General features: G+C 56.8%; 1 protein-coding gene and 1 long non-coding RNA gene across 2 annotated transcripts; one reads left to right on the plus strand and one right to left on the minus strand.

The window, feature by feature from the left end:
* Positions 1-3,637: 3,637 nt before the first annotated feature.
* Positions 3,638-5,925, minus strand: MESP2 (mesoderm posterior bHLH transcription factor 2). Its single transcript, XM_045813011.2, has 2 exons — positions 5,071-5,925; positions 3,638-4,213 (listed from the first exon to the last, which is right to left on the minus strand). The coding sequence occupies exons 1-2, from the start codon at positions 5,923-5,925 to the stop codon at positions 3,944-3,946; spliced, it is 1,125 nt and encodes a 374-aa protein (XP_045668967.1). The 3' UTR covers positions 3,638-3,943.
* Positions 5,696-12,854, plus strand: LOC123802369 (uncharacterized). The gene is made up of 2 exons (XR_015722093.1): positions 5,696-5,997; positions 10,046-12,854. It is a non-coding gene; the product is annotated as an uncharacterized LOC123802369 (long non-coding RNA).
* The last annotated feature ends 1,677 nt before the right edge of the window (positions 12,855-14,531 follow it).

Below are 14,531 nucleotides of genomic sequence, written 5' to 3' on the forward strand. Positions count from 1 at the left end.
ATTCCCCTGGCGGTTGGAGACCCCGGGTGCTGGGGAGCTACGAGGAGGCCAGGCAACACAGACCCAGCTCATGGTGGAGTGGGGAGAGCCGGGGCTTGGTGCCAGGCCCAGGGCAGTCCTGATGGTGGAGGGAGTGTTTTTGCAGAAAGCAGAAGTTTCCATAGTTCCAGATGCTTGGGGTCAGCTCCTGCCCTAACACGAGGGAAGGGAACAGGGTGCTGATTGGTCCCCTCTTCTTGTGTCTCAGCACACCTGGAACAGTGAGAGAGGGGCTCGGAGTGAGGGCAGCAAGCCCTGGGATCCAGGCCTGGTCTGACCCCTCACTGGCCAAGGCCCTGTCCCATCTCCTCTCCAGGATCCATGGTGGAAGGTGGGATATCAATTTGTAAAGTGGTTGTTTTCAAGAGTAGCATGCAGAAAAAGGCAGGTGCCACTCAGATCACCTGGGGCAGCCGGGGGTCAGTGCTATTCTGAGAAGGTCTGGGACCCACATGACTCCATAGCCCACATGAGACTTCTTGGCAAATGGAACCAGGTTGTTGGAAGCTCACCTCAGCCTCAGCCCCCACAAGGCCGTGCTGAGCACCCCAGGCTGGTGGAGGGAACATGGGAGGTGACAGACCACGGGGCTCCTTGGGGCTCTCCTCCAAGGGAGCCGCTGGGTCTGGAGTCCCGGAGACCAGAGGGGGCTGGTGTCAGATCACAGCTTGGCCAGTTTCTTGGCAAGTGACACAAACCCCTGGGCTTGGCTTCCTCATCTGCAGGATCAAGGTGATGGATCACAGGGTTGGGGTGTGGACCTAAGGAGATTCACGTAGGGGGCATCTGGTGCACTGCCCCCCCCCCACGCGGGAGGAGATTTGGGTGTTGTTAAGCTTAGTCCTGTCTCCTGGCCTGCCTGCTCTCCTCACAGCCTCTGTTCCCCCTTGGGAGAAGTGGGGGTGGGGCCGGAAGGCTCCTCAGCCCGCCACTGCAGTCCCTACATCAAAGGTGGGGCGGGCCAAGGGGTGAGACCATCCCCGGTGATGGGGTGGGGTCTCTCCACCAATCAGGAGGCTTCCCTCAGCCCAGCCCCTCTGGGCCAGCCCTTCCTGTCGCCAGTGCCCAGCAGCCCTGGCTGGCACTTAACCTTCTGGGGATCAGAGGGCCGGCCCCCTCAGGAGGTCCCGCGGGGGGAGGGGCCAGCCCCGCCAGGGTCCCTGGGAGAGAGCTGGCCTCCCGGGAGAAGAGTCTGCGGGGATCCTAGTCTCTGTGCCTGGCGCTGGGCGAAGTGTTGATGCGCATTATCTCATTGGGTCTCAACAGTCCCAGGAGATAAGGATTGTTTTTATCTCAGTTTTGCAGATAAGGAAACTGAGGCGCAGGGAGGCTAAGTCAGTAGGACTAGAACGAGATGCAGGCTCCCCAGAGTGGAAGGCCTCCTCCATCTGGAGCTGGGGCAAGGTGTGTGGCTTCCACACGTTGCGTGCTCACACCACTGGACGCTCACAAGGCTGGCGTACGGAATGCCCTGTGTGTCAGGTCCCCGGGAATACCGGGAGGGCACCCAGAGCCAGAGACCGGGTGGCAGAGCCTCGCTCCAGGTCGCACACAGAGCCGGGCGGACTAGAACTCGGGCTGCTCGTTCCGTGCCCAGCACTCTGCGGCAGGTTGACCCCTCAGGGGCTAGCGGGGGTAGGGGGTGGGGGGAAGCAGGCCCTGGGGTTGGGCAAGAAGTGGGGGGTGGTGTGGCCCCATTCAACAATTACTAAGTGCCAAGCCTAAGAACCCTGAAGGATAGGGTCTGTTACTGTCCCCATTTCACAGCCAAGAAAACTGAGGTTCAAGGAGGTTTCATAGTTGGCCCAGCTATACAGTGAGCGAGAGCTGAGTGGAACGTGCACCCAGGTCAGTCATGCCCTATATCCCTCTCCTCGCTGTATATAATCTTGTGTGAGGTTTTCTCATCCTTCAGCGTGGCTGGCAGCCCCTAGGGACAGGAGGCCCTGGGGTAAGATCCCAAACCCTAGAAGGCTGGGGAAGAAGCCACTTCAGTGGGCACCTAAGCCAGTTCCTCTTTTGGGAGATGGGGAAACTGAGGCACAGAGAGGGAGTGACTTGCCTGATGTCATCGGGCGCAGCAGCGGGTCGGATGGCTGGCCCTGCGTGTGGCTGAGTGCTCAGGCAGCTTGTGCTCTGGCCTTCCTCCCCCTCCTTCTCCTGCCCTGTGACAGCGGCATTGCTGCCAAGCAGCCGAAGGGACCACCTGTGCCTCTGACCGACTCATTCCGCGTTCCCTGCCTTTAGTGCCTCCGCAGCACCCGAGAAAGAGGCCATACAGGATCCCCACAACTTTGTCTATGAGCTCCTTTTCCCACTCTATTCATCACCTCTGTCAGCTCTGGACACGCTGTTTCTTCTGCCTGGGTCACTCTCCACTCGCCCCTCTTGGCAAACATCCTTCAGTACCCACCCCCGACATCCTGCAGTTCTCCCCTAACCAGGTCAGTATATACAGAATGAAGTCACCACCACCGTCGGCTCCCAAGCCCATGGTGGCCATTGTTAACGGATCGCGGGTGGCGTTCTTTCCTCCAGATTCTAGAGGTACCTTACTCTTACTCAAGGCAGCATAAATCAATGCAGCAGCATTAATGTGGATCGGGTAACTCAAGAAAGTGTTGTCAGCCCCACCTCCCACCAGGCTGTCACATCCCCTCTGGTCCCTAAGTACCTTATATAAACTCCCATCCTCTACCCGGGCTTTAACCACTTACTTTCCTCTAATTCTCCCTGCTAGCTGGGGAGGGTTTTCTCTCTGGCATTATGGGTATTATGGGCTGAACTCTGTTCCCCCAACATCCATGGTGAATTTCTAACCCCCAGGACCTCAGAACGTGAACGTGTTCAGAGATGGCACTTATAAAGAGGTAATGAACGTAAAAGGTCCCATGGGAGGGGTCCGTAATCCAGTATGACTGGGAGTCTTACCAGCAGTGAGTAAGCCAGGCGCACAGACCGCGGCGTAAGGAAGTGAGGACACAGAGAGAAGGCGGCCCTCCGCAAGCCAGGGGGAGAGGCTGCAGAAACTAAACCAGCTGACACTGATCTTGGACTCTAGCCTCCCGAACTGTGAGAAAATTGTATTTCTGTTCTCCAAGCCGCCTGATGTGTGCTCTTTTCTTACGGTAGCCCTAGAAACAAATAACGCTGGGCCTCACTTGTGGAAGCGAACCACCACGCATCCTTCAAGAACACTTTCCCGTAATTGTGAAAGAGCCCTGCGGGTCAGCGGGACTGCAGGCAGAGGAAAGGACGAGGTAGTGGTGCTGGGTCGGAGGCGAGCGCGCAGGCCCAAACGTTAACCCCCACCTGTGCCACCTCGCACGGCAGGCCAAGTGGAGCCCCTGCAGATGAAGACGTGTCACAGTGGCACGGGAGGGCACACACCAACCTCAGGAGGCCTAGACCCGGGGCCGGGAAGAGCAGCAGGACGGTTCCCTGCAGGAGGGTACATTCATCCTTCTCCAGAGGCAATAAAAACCCAGGTTGATAGAAGAAAAACAGACCAAACCAACGTTTTTGTTGTTTTTTAAAGAAGTACAAAAATCGAAGCGTACAGGCTTCTCTCCCCTTCCCCCCACCCAGAACCCACTCTCCCAGCAGTCCCAGCCTGGCCAACTCTGTGGTCAAGCAGCCATCACCTTGCCGCAGCTCAGCCAGTGCTCTGCAGAGCACTGGTCATTCTGGGGGGTGTCTCGGAGTGGAGGCCACTCCCCCAGCCCTGACTCCAGCCAGGGAGGCCACCCACTCTGTTTCCGACACTGCCTCTCCGTGAAAGACATCACTTGGAAAAGAGATCCTTGGCTTAAAAATAGCTTGAAGACCACAGCAAGTAGCAAACGAGGAGGACACTCCACACCAGAGGCCTGATTCCTGGCTCACAAGGGGACAGGCAAGGCTATTAGTAGAAGATGCCCAGGTGGGCCGCCTCCAAATCTTCTTGCCAAAGTTCAGGGCAGCCACTAAGCTGCAGGCCTGAACTCTGGGAGGGGCTTTCGTCACTGAGCTGGAAGGCAGGGCCTGGTCCCTGGTCCTCTGAGCTGGGGAGCACCTCTGCACTATGGTTCCAGCATCCCCACTGGGTCTGAGGCTGGAGTCTCTGGCATGCTGGGCGGGACAGGAGGGGTGGGGTTTCTGGCAACAGACAGGACTCTGGAGACACAGAGATTCCCTGCAAGAGAGACAAAAGCAGCTGGTTAGTGGGCCACTGCCTGATGCCCTGAGACCTTGAACCTGGACGCTTCCTGGAGCATGACTGGCAGCTTCTGGACAGTCCTGGGCGCCATGGATGCAGTGAAGCTAAGTGGTGAACACTTGCTCTGGAGATACACTCCGGGGGTTCAAATCCCACCTCTGCTACTAACTAGTTTTAAGAACTCAACCTCTTTTATTTGGTTTTCTCATCTGTAAAATGGGGCTGATGATAGCAGTACCTACTCCATAGAGTTGCTGGAGGACTGGCTGAGTTAATACATGATCAGTGCCAAGAACGGTGTTGGGCCAACAGTGAGCAAGCAGTAAATTTTGGTTACGGATATGCTCTTATGGACCATGATTCATTCACTCATGGGCCTCATGAACAAATGAAGTTTAAAGGAAACAGGAAGGTCACCAGCTCCAAGCCCGTCTACTCTGGAAGTCCCCACCCTTGGGGCTGGCCAGTCTCCCTCCCCCCAAACCTTAATGGAGCACTTGGAGCAAATTCCCTGCCAGTGGCTCTTGGTACCTTTCATCTTGCCTCTGGAGCAAGTCTGAGGATTCCCCCTCTTTAACGTGGCTTCGAAGACTTCTAAGTAGAGGTGGTGGTGGCCTTAATGACCTGGGACCGAACCTCTTTCCCCAAGGAGGTTAGGCTCCTCTCCATACTCCCTTCAGCTTCTCTCTACCCCTAACTGGGTTGGATTAGATAAACCGTGATCTAAAAAGCATGAGATTCTCTGCAGACTCGACCCTACCCACTCGCTCCATTTCCGAATGAACGTGGGGACCACCCCGAGGGAAGTGAATTGCACAGGACTGCGTGCATACCTGGTATACTACAGCCAGCTCCGGGGTCGCGGGGGGCGGCGTCCAGGGTATGGCCTGGTTCCTAGGTTCTGGGGACGTCCGCATTCCGGAACAGGCCTGCGGCGGTGTCCAAAGGGCCGTCTCGGGGGCTCTCCCTTGGGAGAGCTGCGGGGGCGACGGCATCCCAGGGCAGTAAGGGGGTGTAACCCAGGGATTCATGTCGGGGACCCTGCTCCCCAGGCGCTCGGGCGCCGCTAGGGCTGCGGGACAGGCCGGCGGAGACCCCCACGACGCGGCAGCGCCCCCGGCGGAATCCAGGCCGGGGGCGCGCACCTGCACCTGCGTCTGCGTCTGCGCCTGCGCGGACCCGCCGTCGGGGCAGAGCGGGCAGCCCCGAGACACTGCCCCGTCGCTGCGCCGCCGTCGCCGCCGCTGCAGGCTCTCCTCGCTGAGGCCCAGCACGGCCGACAGGTGGCCGATGTAGCGGATGGCCAGGCGCAGCGTCTCGATCTTGGTGAGGCTCTGGCCGGCGGGCGCCACGGACGGCGGCAGAAAGCGGCGCAGCTCGTGCAGGGCGCGGGCGAGCGTGCGCATGCGCAACTTCTCGCGCTCGCTGGCGCTCTGCCGCTGTCCGCCGGCTGGGCCGCTGCGGCCTCTTCCCGGCGCCGTCGGGACGGCCTCTGTGGCGCGGGCGCTGCGGGCCGGGAGCGCGGGCAGCGAGGGGCCGCGGGCGCCGTCGCAGGGGCAAGAGCCCGACGAGTCCGATGAGGAGGAGGCCGGGGACGTGGAGTCCGGGTGGCTGGCCCAGCCCCAGCCCTGGGGCAAGATCCAGTGGTCGTGGCCCAGGAGGCTGTGCAGAGGAGGGGACTGGGCCATCGCCGGGGCTGCTGCGGGCTCTGGGAGGCTGGGCTGGCCACCTCCAGGCCTGAACTTTTATCTGGACCAAAGGTGAGAGGTGGCCCCCTGCCAGGTTACAGAGAGGTGTCAAAACCCACAGAGCCCAGGGAAGGCCTGGGCAGGGGGGCCTTGGGAAAGCGGGCCCATTTGCGGAGGTGTGGATTCTGACTCCTCGGGGGCTCTAATGGAGGCCCCTGCAGCCCGGGAAGTGTGGGAGGGACAATTCGCATCTGGATGGAGCTGCTAAGCTTCTCACCGAGTTCCCACCCACCCGGACTCGTGGCATGGTGAGTGCCCAGGAGCCCGACAGTGGTGGGCAGTGCCATCGCCTGAGGGATAGCCTTCCCTCATGTGAAGAGTGGACCCATGCAAAGAGTGGCCGCCTCTCTCATCACCGGCACCCCTCCCCCCGAGGTGGGAGGAACTTTGCCCAGAACTTCCGCTCACTGTCTGCAGGTGTGCTGGAGAAGTCGGCAAGACAAGCCCTGAGGGATTTGCCCACAGCGCTGTGGGGTGGGGTGGAAGTAGGGGGACATACAGGTGCATCCTTCCTGGGTTGCTCCTGGCACCCATGCTTGCTGGTTTGCTGAATGACATGAGGAAAGTCATCTCACTACCCACAGATAGTTTCCATCCCTGAAAAATAGAGCAGCCTGGAGAAGAGGGATAGGGAGCAGTGGGTGATGAAAATGGGGAAAGGTGAGCCCCCAAGCAGGCCTGAGTCTATTTGCTGTGTGACCTGGGGCAAGTCACTTAACTCCTCTGAGACTCAAGTTTCCTTCAATCTCATAGCAATAATAATCCAAAGTACCCACCACCTGGGATGGCTGCTGGTACTAAGTGGAACCATCCGTGGAACCATTCAGTTTGGGCCTGGCAGGTGAGCTAAATGGTTGCTGCTATCATTTCATAAGGAAGGTACTGACATTTCAAGATGCTGTAGGCATTACTCATTTAGTTCGTATTTATTTAGCGGCTGTAAAGTTCAGGCACACCAGCGAGAACAAGTTAGTTGTGGTCTCGGCTCTCATGACATTTCAGGTTTGTGCTGAGAGACAAGTAAACAGGCCATTATACATTTAGTAGCTCCACCACTAACTGGCTGTGTGCCCTTGGGCAGGGCCCTTAACCTGTCTGAGGCTGAGCTTGTGCTCTATAAAACAAGAATAATGATTATAATATCTATTCGTGGGACTGTTATTATAGTCTCATAGTATAAACTTGGAGATAGTAAAGCTCTTCTCAGCAGTGATTACAGTTTAAAGGAGGCATCGGTGTCCTTTGTGATCTTCGAAGAAAGGGCTGAACTCTGAAGCTAAGGGCCACATGAGGGCCACGGGCTGTAGAGCTCTGGCCCCAGAGCTGGGGAGGTCACTGCTGGGCCTTGAACCGTGAGTAGGACTTGGTTAAGGAGAGAGGCATGTAGGGAGCATTCTGGCTGTGGGAACTGCTTAAGCAAAGGCCTGACAGTGGGACATGCTAAGGGGCTTCCGGAACAGTGTGTGGGGGTGCTGTTGTGGAAAGCTGGGGCAGAGCTTGAAAAGGGCCAGGCTAAGAAGTTGGATTGCCAGATGGACCTTGGAGCAGAAGTGTGACGTGGGGGGGAAAAAAAAGAGCAATCAGTAACGAAAGGTCAACATGATGATGTTTCTGGGATAGATTGGCCTGTATCAGCTTGAAGTGATAAATAATGGCCTTGTAGTACTTGTGGCTCTTCCTAAAAATAAACATTTAGTTACACAAATTACATAACTAATACATTCTCTTTGGCAGCAATGGGAGCATTTCAAGTAAACCTGGGGTCCCTGAAACCCCTCAGCAAAGGTAGCAGCCCTCAGGTTGTCATGTGCCCCTCCAGACTTAGCCACACGTCCACAGGGACGTATGTAAATGAGGTAACACTGCAGCCTATTTGTAAGTTGCTTTTTTTTTCTTAAGGTTTTATTTATGTGAGAGAGCACGAAAGCGCACGGTGCGGGAGGGGGGCAGAGGCAGAGGGAGAAGCAGACTCCCCGCTAAGCAGGGAGCCTGATGGAGGTGTTGGGGGGAGGCAGAGGGAGAATCCCAAGCAGGCTCCACGCCCAGCACCAAGCCTGACAAGAGGCTCGATCTCACGACCCTGAGATCATGACCTGAGCCGAAGTCAAGAGTTGGACGCTTAGCTGACTGAGCCACCTGGGTGCCTTGTCACTAGGTCTCTTTAATTCAGCAGTGTGTCTTAGAGCACGCCCCATCAGGAGACACTTAGCTGACTCGTAGAGGGTCATAGGTGATGTAAATGGATGAACGTTTAAACGTTATACAAACATTAGAGCAGATCGTGTTAACTGGAAAAAAGTGGCAGGAGGTGCAGACAAACCTTCAATGAGGAGATGACATCACTTTCTGCTCAGTACTTATTTTTTAAAATATCAGAGAAAATATGCCCCAAGTCACCAGTCTAACGTGATGATGAAGGAATAATTGGCATTGAACAACGTCGGTCAGGGCAACCCCTGTTTAGTTCAGGGGCAGCAGAATGAAGTAGGTAAAGGACTAGGTTGGGGGGAAAGGGTCTGGTATCTTTTCATCTTGGCCCTTGAAGAAGGTGATTCCTTCCATTCCTGAGACTCCAGCAGCAGGCCTGGCACATCCCGCCCTATCCCCCTCCTCCACCTTTTCCTCCGTGGACCCAGCATGGGGGTCGTCCTCAGCAGGGCGCTCCAGCCCCTGGCCTGTGGCAGCGGTCACCACAGCTACAACGCAGAGGGAACAGGAGAGCCCAGATGCCTGGAGCCGGAGCCAGAGCCCACCAGCCCAGCCAAGGCTAGGAAATGGAAGGTCTGAACCTGCTTCTCCTGGCAGGCTGGGTCCTGGCCCAGGTGCTTGTCCAGCTTGCTCTGGGACCCTCAAGCATTCCTCCCTCTATGTGGGAACGAGCCCCAGGTGCTTGGTGAACAAGCTGGGCTCTCCTCTCTTCCTCATCTGACTCTCCTGTTAAAAGGAGGGACAGCCACAGCTGTATGCTGTTAGATAAGGTGATTAACTTCTCGGCCTCAGCAGGCCACTGGCACCGGGTTCACCCCCTGCTTCCTGTGATGGGAGGAGGTGGTGGTTCAGTCAGGGAAACAGGGTCAGTGGAATGTTCACGAGTCTGGCAGACCCTTCTAGTTGCGCACACACACAGCATCTGTGACAGCCTTTATTCTTACATCTTTTTTGATAACAGGACTGTGTTTTGTGGGTGGCAATAGGCCCAGCTAGAAAACATTTCCCAGCCTCTTTTGCTCATGGAATGGCCAATGAGATGTTAGCAGAAATATTGGTTGGGGCTTCTAGGAAAGCTCTTTAAAGCAGAGAGGTACACTCCCGTGTTTCTATCCCCTTTTATGTTCTTCCCGGGAAATGTGATGGCTGGAGCTTCAGCAACCATTTGGTGACACTGAAGCCATCCCAAGGACAGAAGTCATCCACTAGGGATGATGGAGCAGACAGAAGCCTGTGGCATTGGCGACAGCAAGGAAGCACCATACTGGCCCAGGACTGTCTGTCCCTGAGTTTCTTTAATGTGAGAGAAAACAAATCACCAGTTTGTCTAAGTCATTGACATTTGGGTGTGTATGAACAGCCACATGTAATTCCTGTCCACATAATAAAGAAGTGCCAGGGTATCCTTGTCAACAAATAGGGCCATGTGAGCTGGGTGACAGGTACGTGAGTTCGTAACAGATCAGTGTTCCCACGGATGCCCAGATGGGTGTTCACCTGCAGGAAGGTCTCCTGCGATGGTGGTGCCTCCAGCTCTATTCCCAGCCTCACCAGGGGCATCGTTACGATCTTGAATGGAGATATGAATTGATCCAATTTGGGGTAGGGTCCAAATGCAGCAAATGAATTGGGTAACAGCCAGGATCTAAAGAGAGGCTGACGGGCTGGAACAGCCTACCAGATCTAATAAGGTGGGATCAACAGAGCTCCACGTGTCCTCCCTTTTAGTTTGGGCTCAGGTGGCAGGTAACCAGCAGCACGCGTGGAAAACAAAGGTGATCCCACTGGTGAGAAATGGGGGGGAAAGGGGGTCTTCCACCAAGGAGGTGACAGTCTCTTATTCCCTCTGCAGGATGGGTCATTGCCAGAGTAAGTGGTCAAATGTGGGGGCCACCATTCATGATGGAAGGAAACAGGCCCTAGCCAAGGAGAGCAAGGTAAGTGACAGGGCTTCAAGCCAGGTCACCAGAGAAATAGTCAAAGGACTCGGGGATGTTTTGTGCACAAAACAAAAACTTCGGGATCTGATGGTTGTCTCCAGGTGCCTAGAAGAGAATACTCCAGGGAGACTGAAGAACTTCCTGATATTGGAAGGGCTGTCTTATGAGGGAGTGAATGGTCTGTTTGTGGAGGTGATCAAGAAGCGGCAAACGAGTACACACTAGGCACAGGCAGGAGCTGGCCCCATAAAACGAGGGGGTTGGACGTGAGGACCCCTGAGGTACCTTCAGAGCCAGGCCAAGAATCAGGGAGAGGATGGGGCAGCCGCCTCCAGGCTCTGGGCAGTGTCAGTGCGAGGAGCCACGGGGCCCCTTCAGGCCGTCTTGGGCTGGGCTGGGGTGCACAACGAGGCCTCCCAGGTGCCTCAGCACCCCTGACACTCTCACCCCTGTTCTCTGTACCTGAAGCCCTGGCTCAACTGGCCTCCTCGTGTGTAGGCTGGAACCATAAGGTGACCACGACCCTTGCCTCAGCTTGCCAGTGTGGCCCCAGTCAGCTGACGGTGATCCTTTCATCCAGGTGAGGAAACTCATCCTCCCCTAGCGACTGCCCCGGACTTTGTCCCAGGCCGGCAGTCAGATGAGAAAGGCCGAGCCCCAGGTTGGACCCTGAGCGTGCTCAGTCAGCTCTGGCCCTGCGAGAGGCTGTGGCAGGCCGGTGACGGGGCCCATCCTGCTCTTGGTGACTCAGCATAGGCCCCAGCCCCGCTCCTGGAAGCCTCCACCCGCTCTTTCTCCCTGGGCAGGCAGTGCAGGGCCCCTGGGAGCAGGCCCAAGGACCTGGAGGCAGGTGAAGGCCTGGCCTCTGCCCTCTAGGTCTTCTTTGCCTCCCTCCCCCTTGGGTGCCTTCCAGGCCCTGGGAGTGGTCAGGCTGTGGGAACACGGGAGGGAAGGAGAGGCTGGGCACACGGGGGCTACAGCAGCTGTGTGGTATTCTCATTACCAGGGAGCAGCAAGGGCCAGCCCAGCCTCCGCCTTGGCCACTGTGGCTGCCTTCACACCTCCTCTCTGCCTGTTGACACAAGGCCACCTCCCCCAGGGCAGAAGGTGTCGACTTGGGAACGAGGGTGTTCGGGGGCCTCCAAAACAGTCCAGCAGCAGGTCCTCTCAGAAACCCCAGAAAGATTCTCTGGGGTGGGGGTGGGAGGCTGCAGGTCCCCACCCTGGGAGGCCCAGGGAAGAGGTAGGGCCTGTGTCCTGGGGGTTTGGCGTGGGGAAGGGGGGAGTGAGGGAGGACAGGAGTTCCGAATCCACCGGCCCGTTAGGCCCCTCTCCTGGCTCTGGGGGCTGGTGCATAACAAGGCCCTGCCCAGCAGAGTGCCATCAGTGTCACCAGGAGGCCCAGAGACTGAAGCCAACAGGGCAAGGTCAGTCTGACAGGGCCTCACGACCGCCCGGTCTTCTGAGCACTTCTAGACGGCACAGTTGCCCGACACTGTGCCTGCAGGAACCTCGTCAGTGCTCAGACCCCATGACTTCAAGCCCGTGGTTCTCCCCGTGCTTAGATGGGCCAGGCCCAGGGAAATCAGTTCCTTGGCCTTCATTCCCCAGAGTCAGGATTCAGACCCACGGAGGCCAGGCATCACACCATGGGGAAACTTGTCCCAGGCCGAGGGGAGGCTCCAGGGAGGGCCGAGCCTCTGGGAATTCAGAACTTGGAGGAGGGGAAAGACAGCTTCTGCGTCTGCGGTGACCTGGTGTACGGGGAGCCCAGGGCCACAGAGAGGCACTACCCAGCCAAGTGATCTGGGCTGGTCCCGGGGTTGGGGGGGACCCGGAGTTGTGGGTATTCTCCAAGCGGAGGTGCGGCCGTCCTGGCAGAGGGACAAGGTGGGAGCCCACATCTGGGAGCCCGAAGCCCAGCACCGGTCTGGGCAGTGCAGGTGGGCCGGGAGCCGTGGGAGAGGCTGTGGTCTAGCGAGCGGTTGGAGGCGGGGTTGGAAAGGCTACTGAGTGGGAAGTTTGGACTGTCAGGGAGGGAGGCAATGAGAACCACAGACATCCTGAGGAAGGAGAGGGTGGGAAGGTGAGGAGCTGGAGGCGGGAAGACCGCAGTCACACGGGTGAGGGCTGACCGGGGCAGGGGCTGGGCGTGGGCCAAGGAGCCCATGGCTGAGAATGTGGACAACAGCAGGAAGGCCATGGCCCCTGAGGGCTGGGAGAGGCACAGGCATCTGGGGAGCTGCCCAGCAGGCCAGGGCTGCAGAGGCGGACCGCTGCTCTTCCTCGAACAAGAAGGCTGGGCCAGGGAGCCTGGGCAGAGGCCCCAGGACTGCCTGGTCCAGCTCCCAGGGCAACAAGGCCCAGTGGAGGGGGCTCAGGCCTAGGGCCAGCCATGCCTGGGCTCCATCCTGTGAGCCTCAGTCTCCTCATCTATGAAATGGGTGTCCTTGCTGGGAGGATTAGCTGGAGCGTCATGGGTTCGGCATGCGGGACTCCAGAAGTTCTGCCTGCCTGCCTGCCTGCTGGAGAGAAGTGACCACCTGCGGTCCTGCAGCTCTCGGGAAGGACAGCGGGGGAGAGCGAGTGGCGCGCACTCCCGCAGCCCAGGCTCTGGGAGAGAAGACCCAGCCTCCTGGCCCCAGAAGCCACAAGGGGGCTTAGTTTTGTATACTGCATTTAAAAAATGTAAAATATATATAACAAAATTTGCCATCTTAACCGTTTTTGAGTGGTGTTAATTATATCCGCAGTGTTCTGCAGCTATCACTTCTTTCCATAGCTTTCCATCACCTTGAGTAAAAGCGCTGTATCCATTAAGCAATAACTCCCTTTACCCCCAGCCCCTGGTAACCTCTCAGCCGTGTCCTGTCTCTACGAATCTGGCTGTTCTGGGTGCCTCGTGGCGGTGGGATCATACGGTGCGCGCTCTTGGTGTATGGCTTACTTCGTAATGTCCTCAAGGTTCGTCCACGGTGTGTCATGCGTCCCGGCTTCAGTCCTTTCTGTGGCTGATAAATATTCCGGTGTACATATAGACCACATTCCGCTTGTCCATTCATCTGTTGCCGGACATGCGGGTTGTTTCCACCTTTTGGCCGTTGTCCCTAATGCTCCTACACAAGTTGGCGTGCAAATCTCTGTTCTCGTCCCTGCTTTCAAGTTCTTTGGGTATGAAAAAAGCATGTTGTTTTGTGACCAACTTTTCTCGCTAATGTATTAACATTCTCCATATCAGTAGATGTATTTTTTTTTTTTTTTTTAGATTTTACTTATATATTTGAGAGAGAGCGTGTGTGTGTGAGTGAGGTGGGGGGAGGAGCAGAGGGGGAGAGAGAATCTCCAGCAGACCCCCACTGAGCGTGGAGCCTGACGCGGGGCTCAGTCTCTCAACCCTGAGATCACGACCTGAGCTGAAATCAAGAGTCAGACACTCAGCCGACTGAGCCGCCCGGGCCGCCCCATCAGTAGCTGTACTTGTGCGATGCAATGTTTAGGGCATGTCTGGTTCTCCGTGATGTGGTGGCAGTTTGGGTAACACGTTCTCTAGTACACACTCAGGTGCCTTTTGGCTTTCCACATAGTGACATCCTTACACCTAGATATTAAAAATTGTTTTTAATCTGCACAGGTAATATATGATGTAAACTCCTCGTGAAGAATTTAAGCACTACAGGTGAGATGCTTACTTTAATAGTCTCCCTTGGGGGCGCCTGGGAGGCTTAGTCGCTAAGCGTCTGCCTTCAGTTCAGGTCATGATCCGGGGGTCCTGGGATCGAGCCCCGCATCGGGCTCCCTACTCAGGGGAGAGCCTGCTTCTCCCTCTCCCTCTGCCCCTCCCTTCACTCGTGTGTGCGCTCTGTCTTTCTCGCTTTCTCTCTCTTTCTCGCTCTCTCTCAAATAAATGAATAAAATCTTTTAAAAAAGTCTCCCTTGACACCTCCCAGAACCCAGACCTGCCCCCCCACCACACGTACACACCAAGTAAGTCATGGGACGTTGTTAGAGATGGGGTGGGTGCCCCGAGACCCTTTCTGCACACGTACACGTTCGTACAGTGGACCCTCCTAACACGCGTGGTACCACTGGATGCCCTTCTGTGTGGGGGTTGCGTTTTCCATCTGTGTTCTCTTTCGTGTGTGCGTCTGTCAGTGGAGTGCTGTTGAACGGGCTTTTCCGCAGCTCGGCTCTGCAACTCCCCAGTACGTCTTCACATGGACCTTTGATCTTTTCTAACCATTATGAATTCCCATCAGGGGAACTGCAGGCAGGGGGCGGCGGAGGCTGTTCTGAAGTTGCAGGCCGGCCTTGGGGAGCCCTGGAGGTGGGCTGTCGAGGCTCACCTGGTTTGGGGTGCCCAGCTATCCTGGCCGCCTCTGCCACTGTGCTGGGCGCTGC

Source organism: Ursus americanus, chromosome 28 (assembly GCF_024610735.1).
Source record: "Ursus americanus isolate L20-20 chromosome 28, mUrsAme1.1.p, whole genome shotgun sequence".
Taxonomy (NCBI): Eukaryota; Metazoa; Chordata; class Mammalia; order Carnivora; family Ursidae; genus Ursus; species Ursus americanus.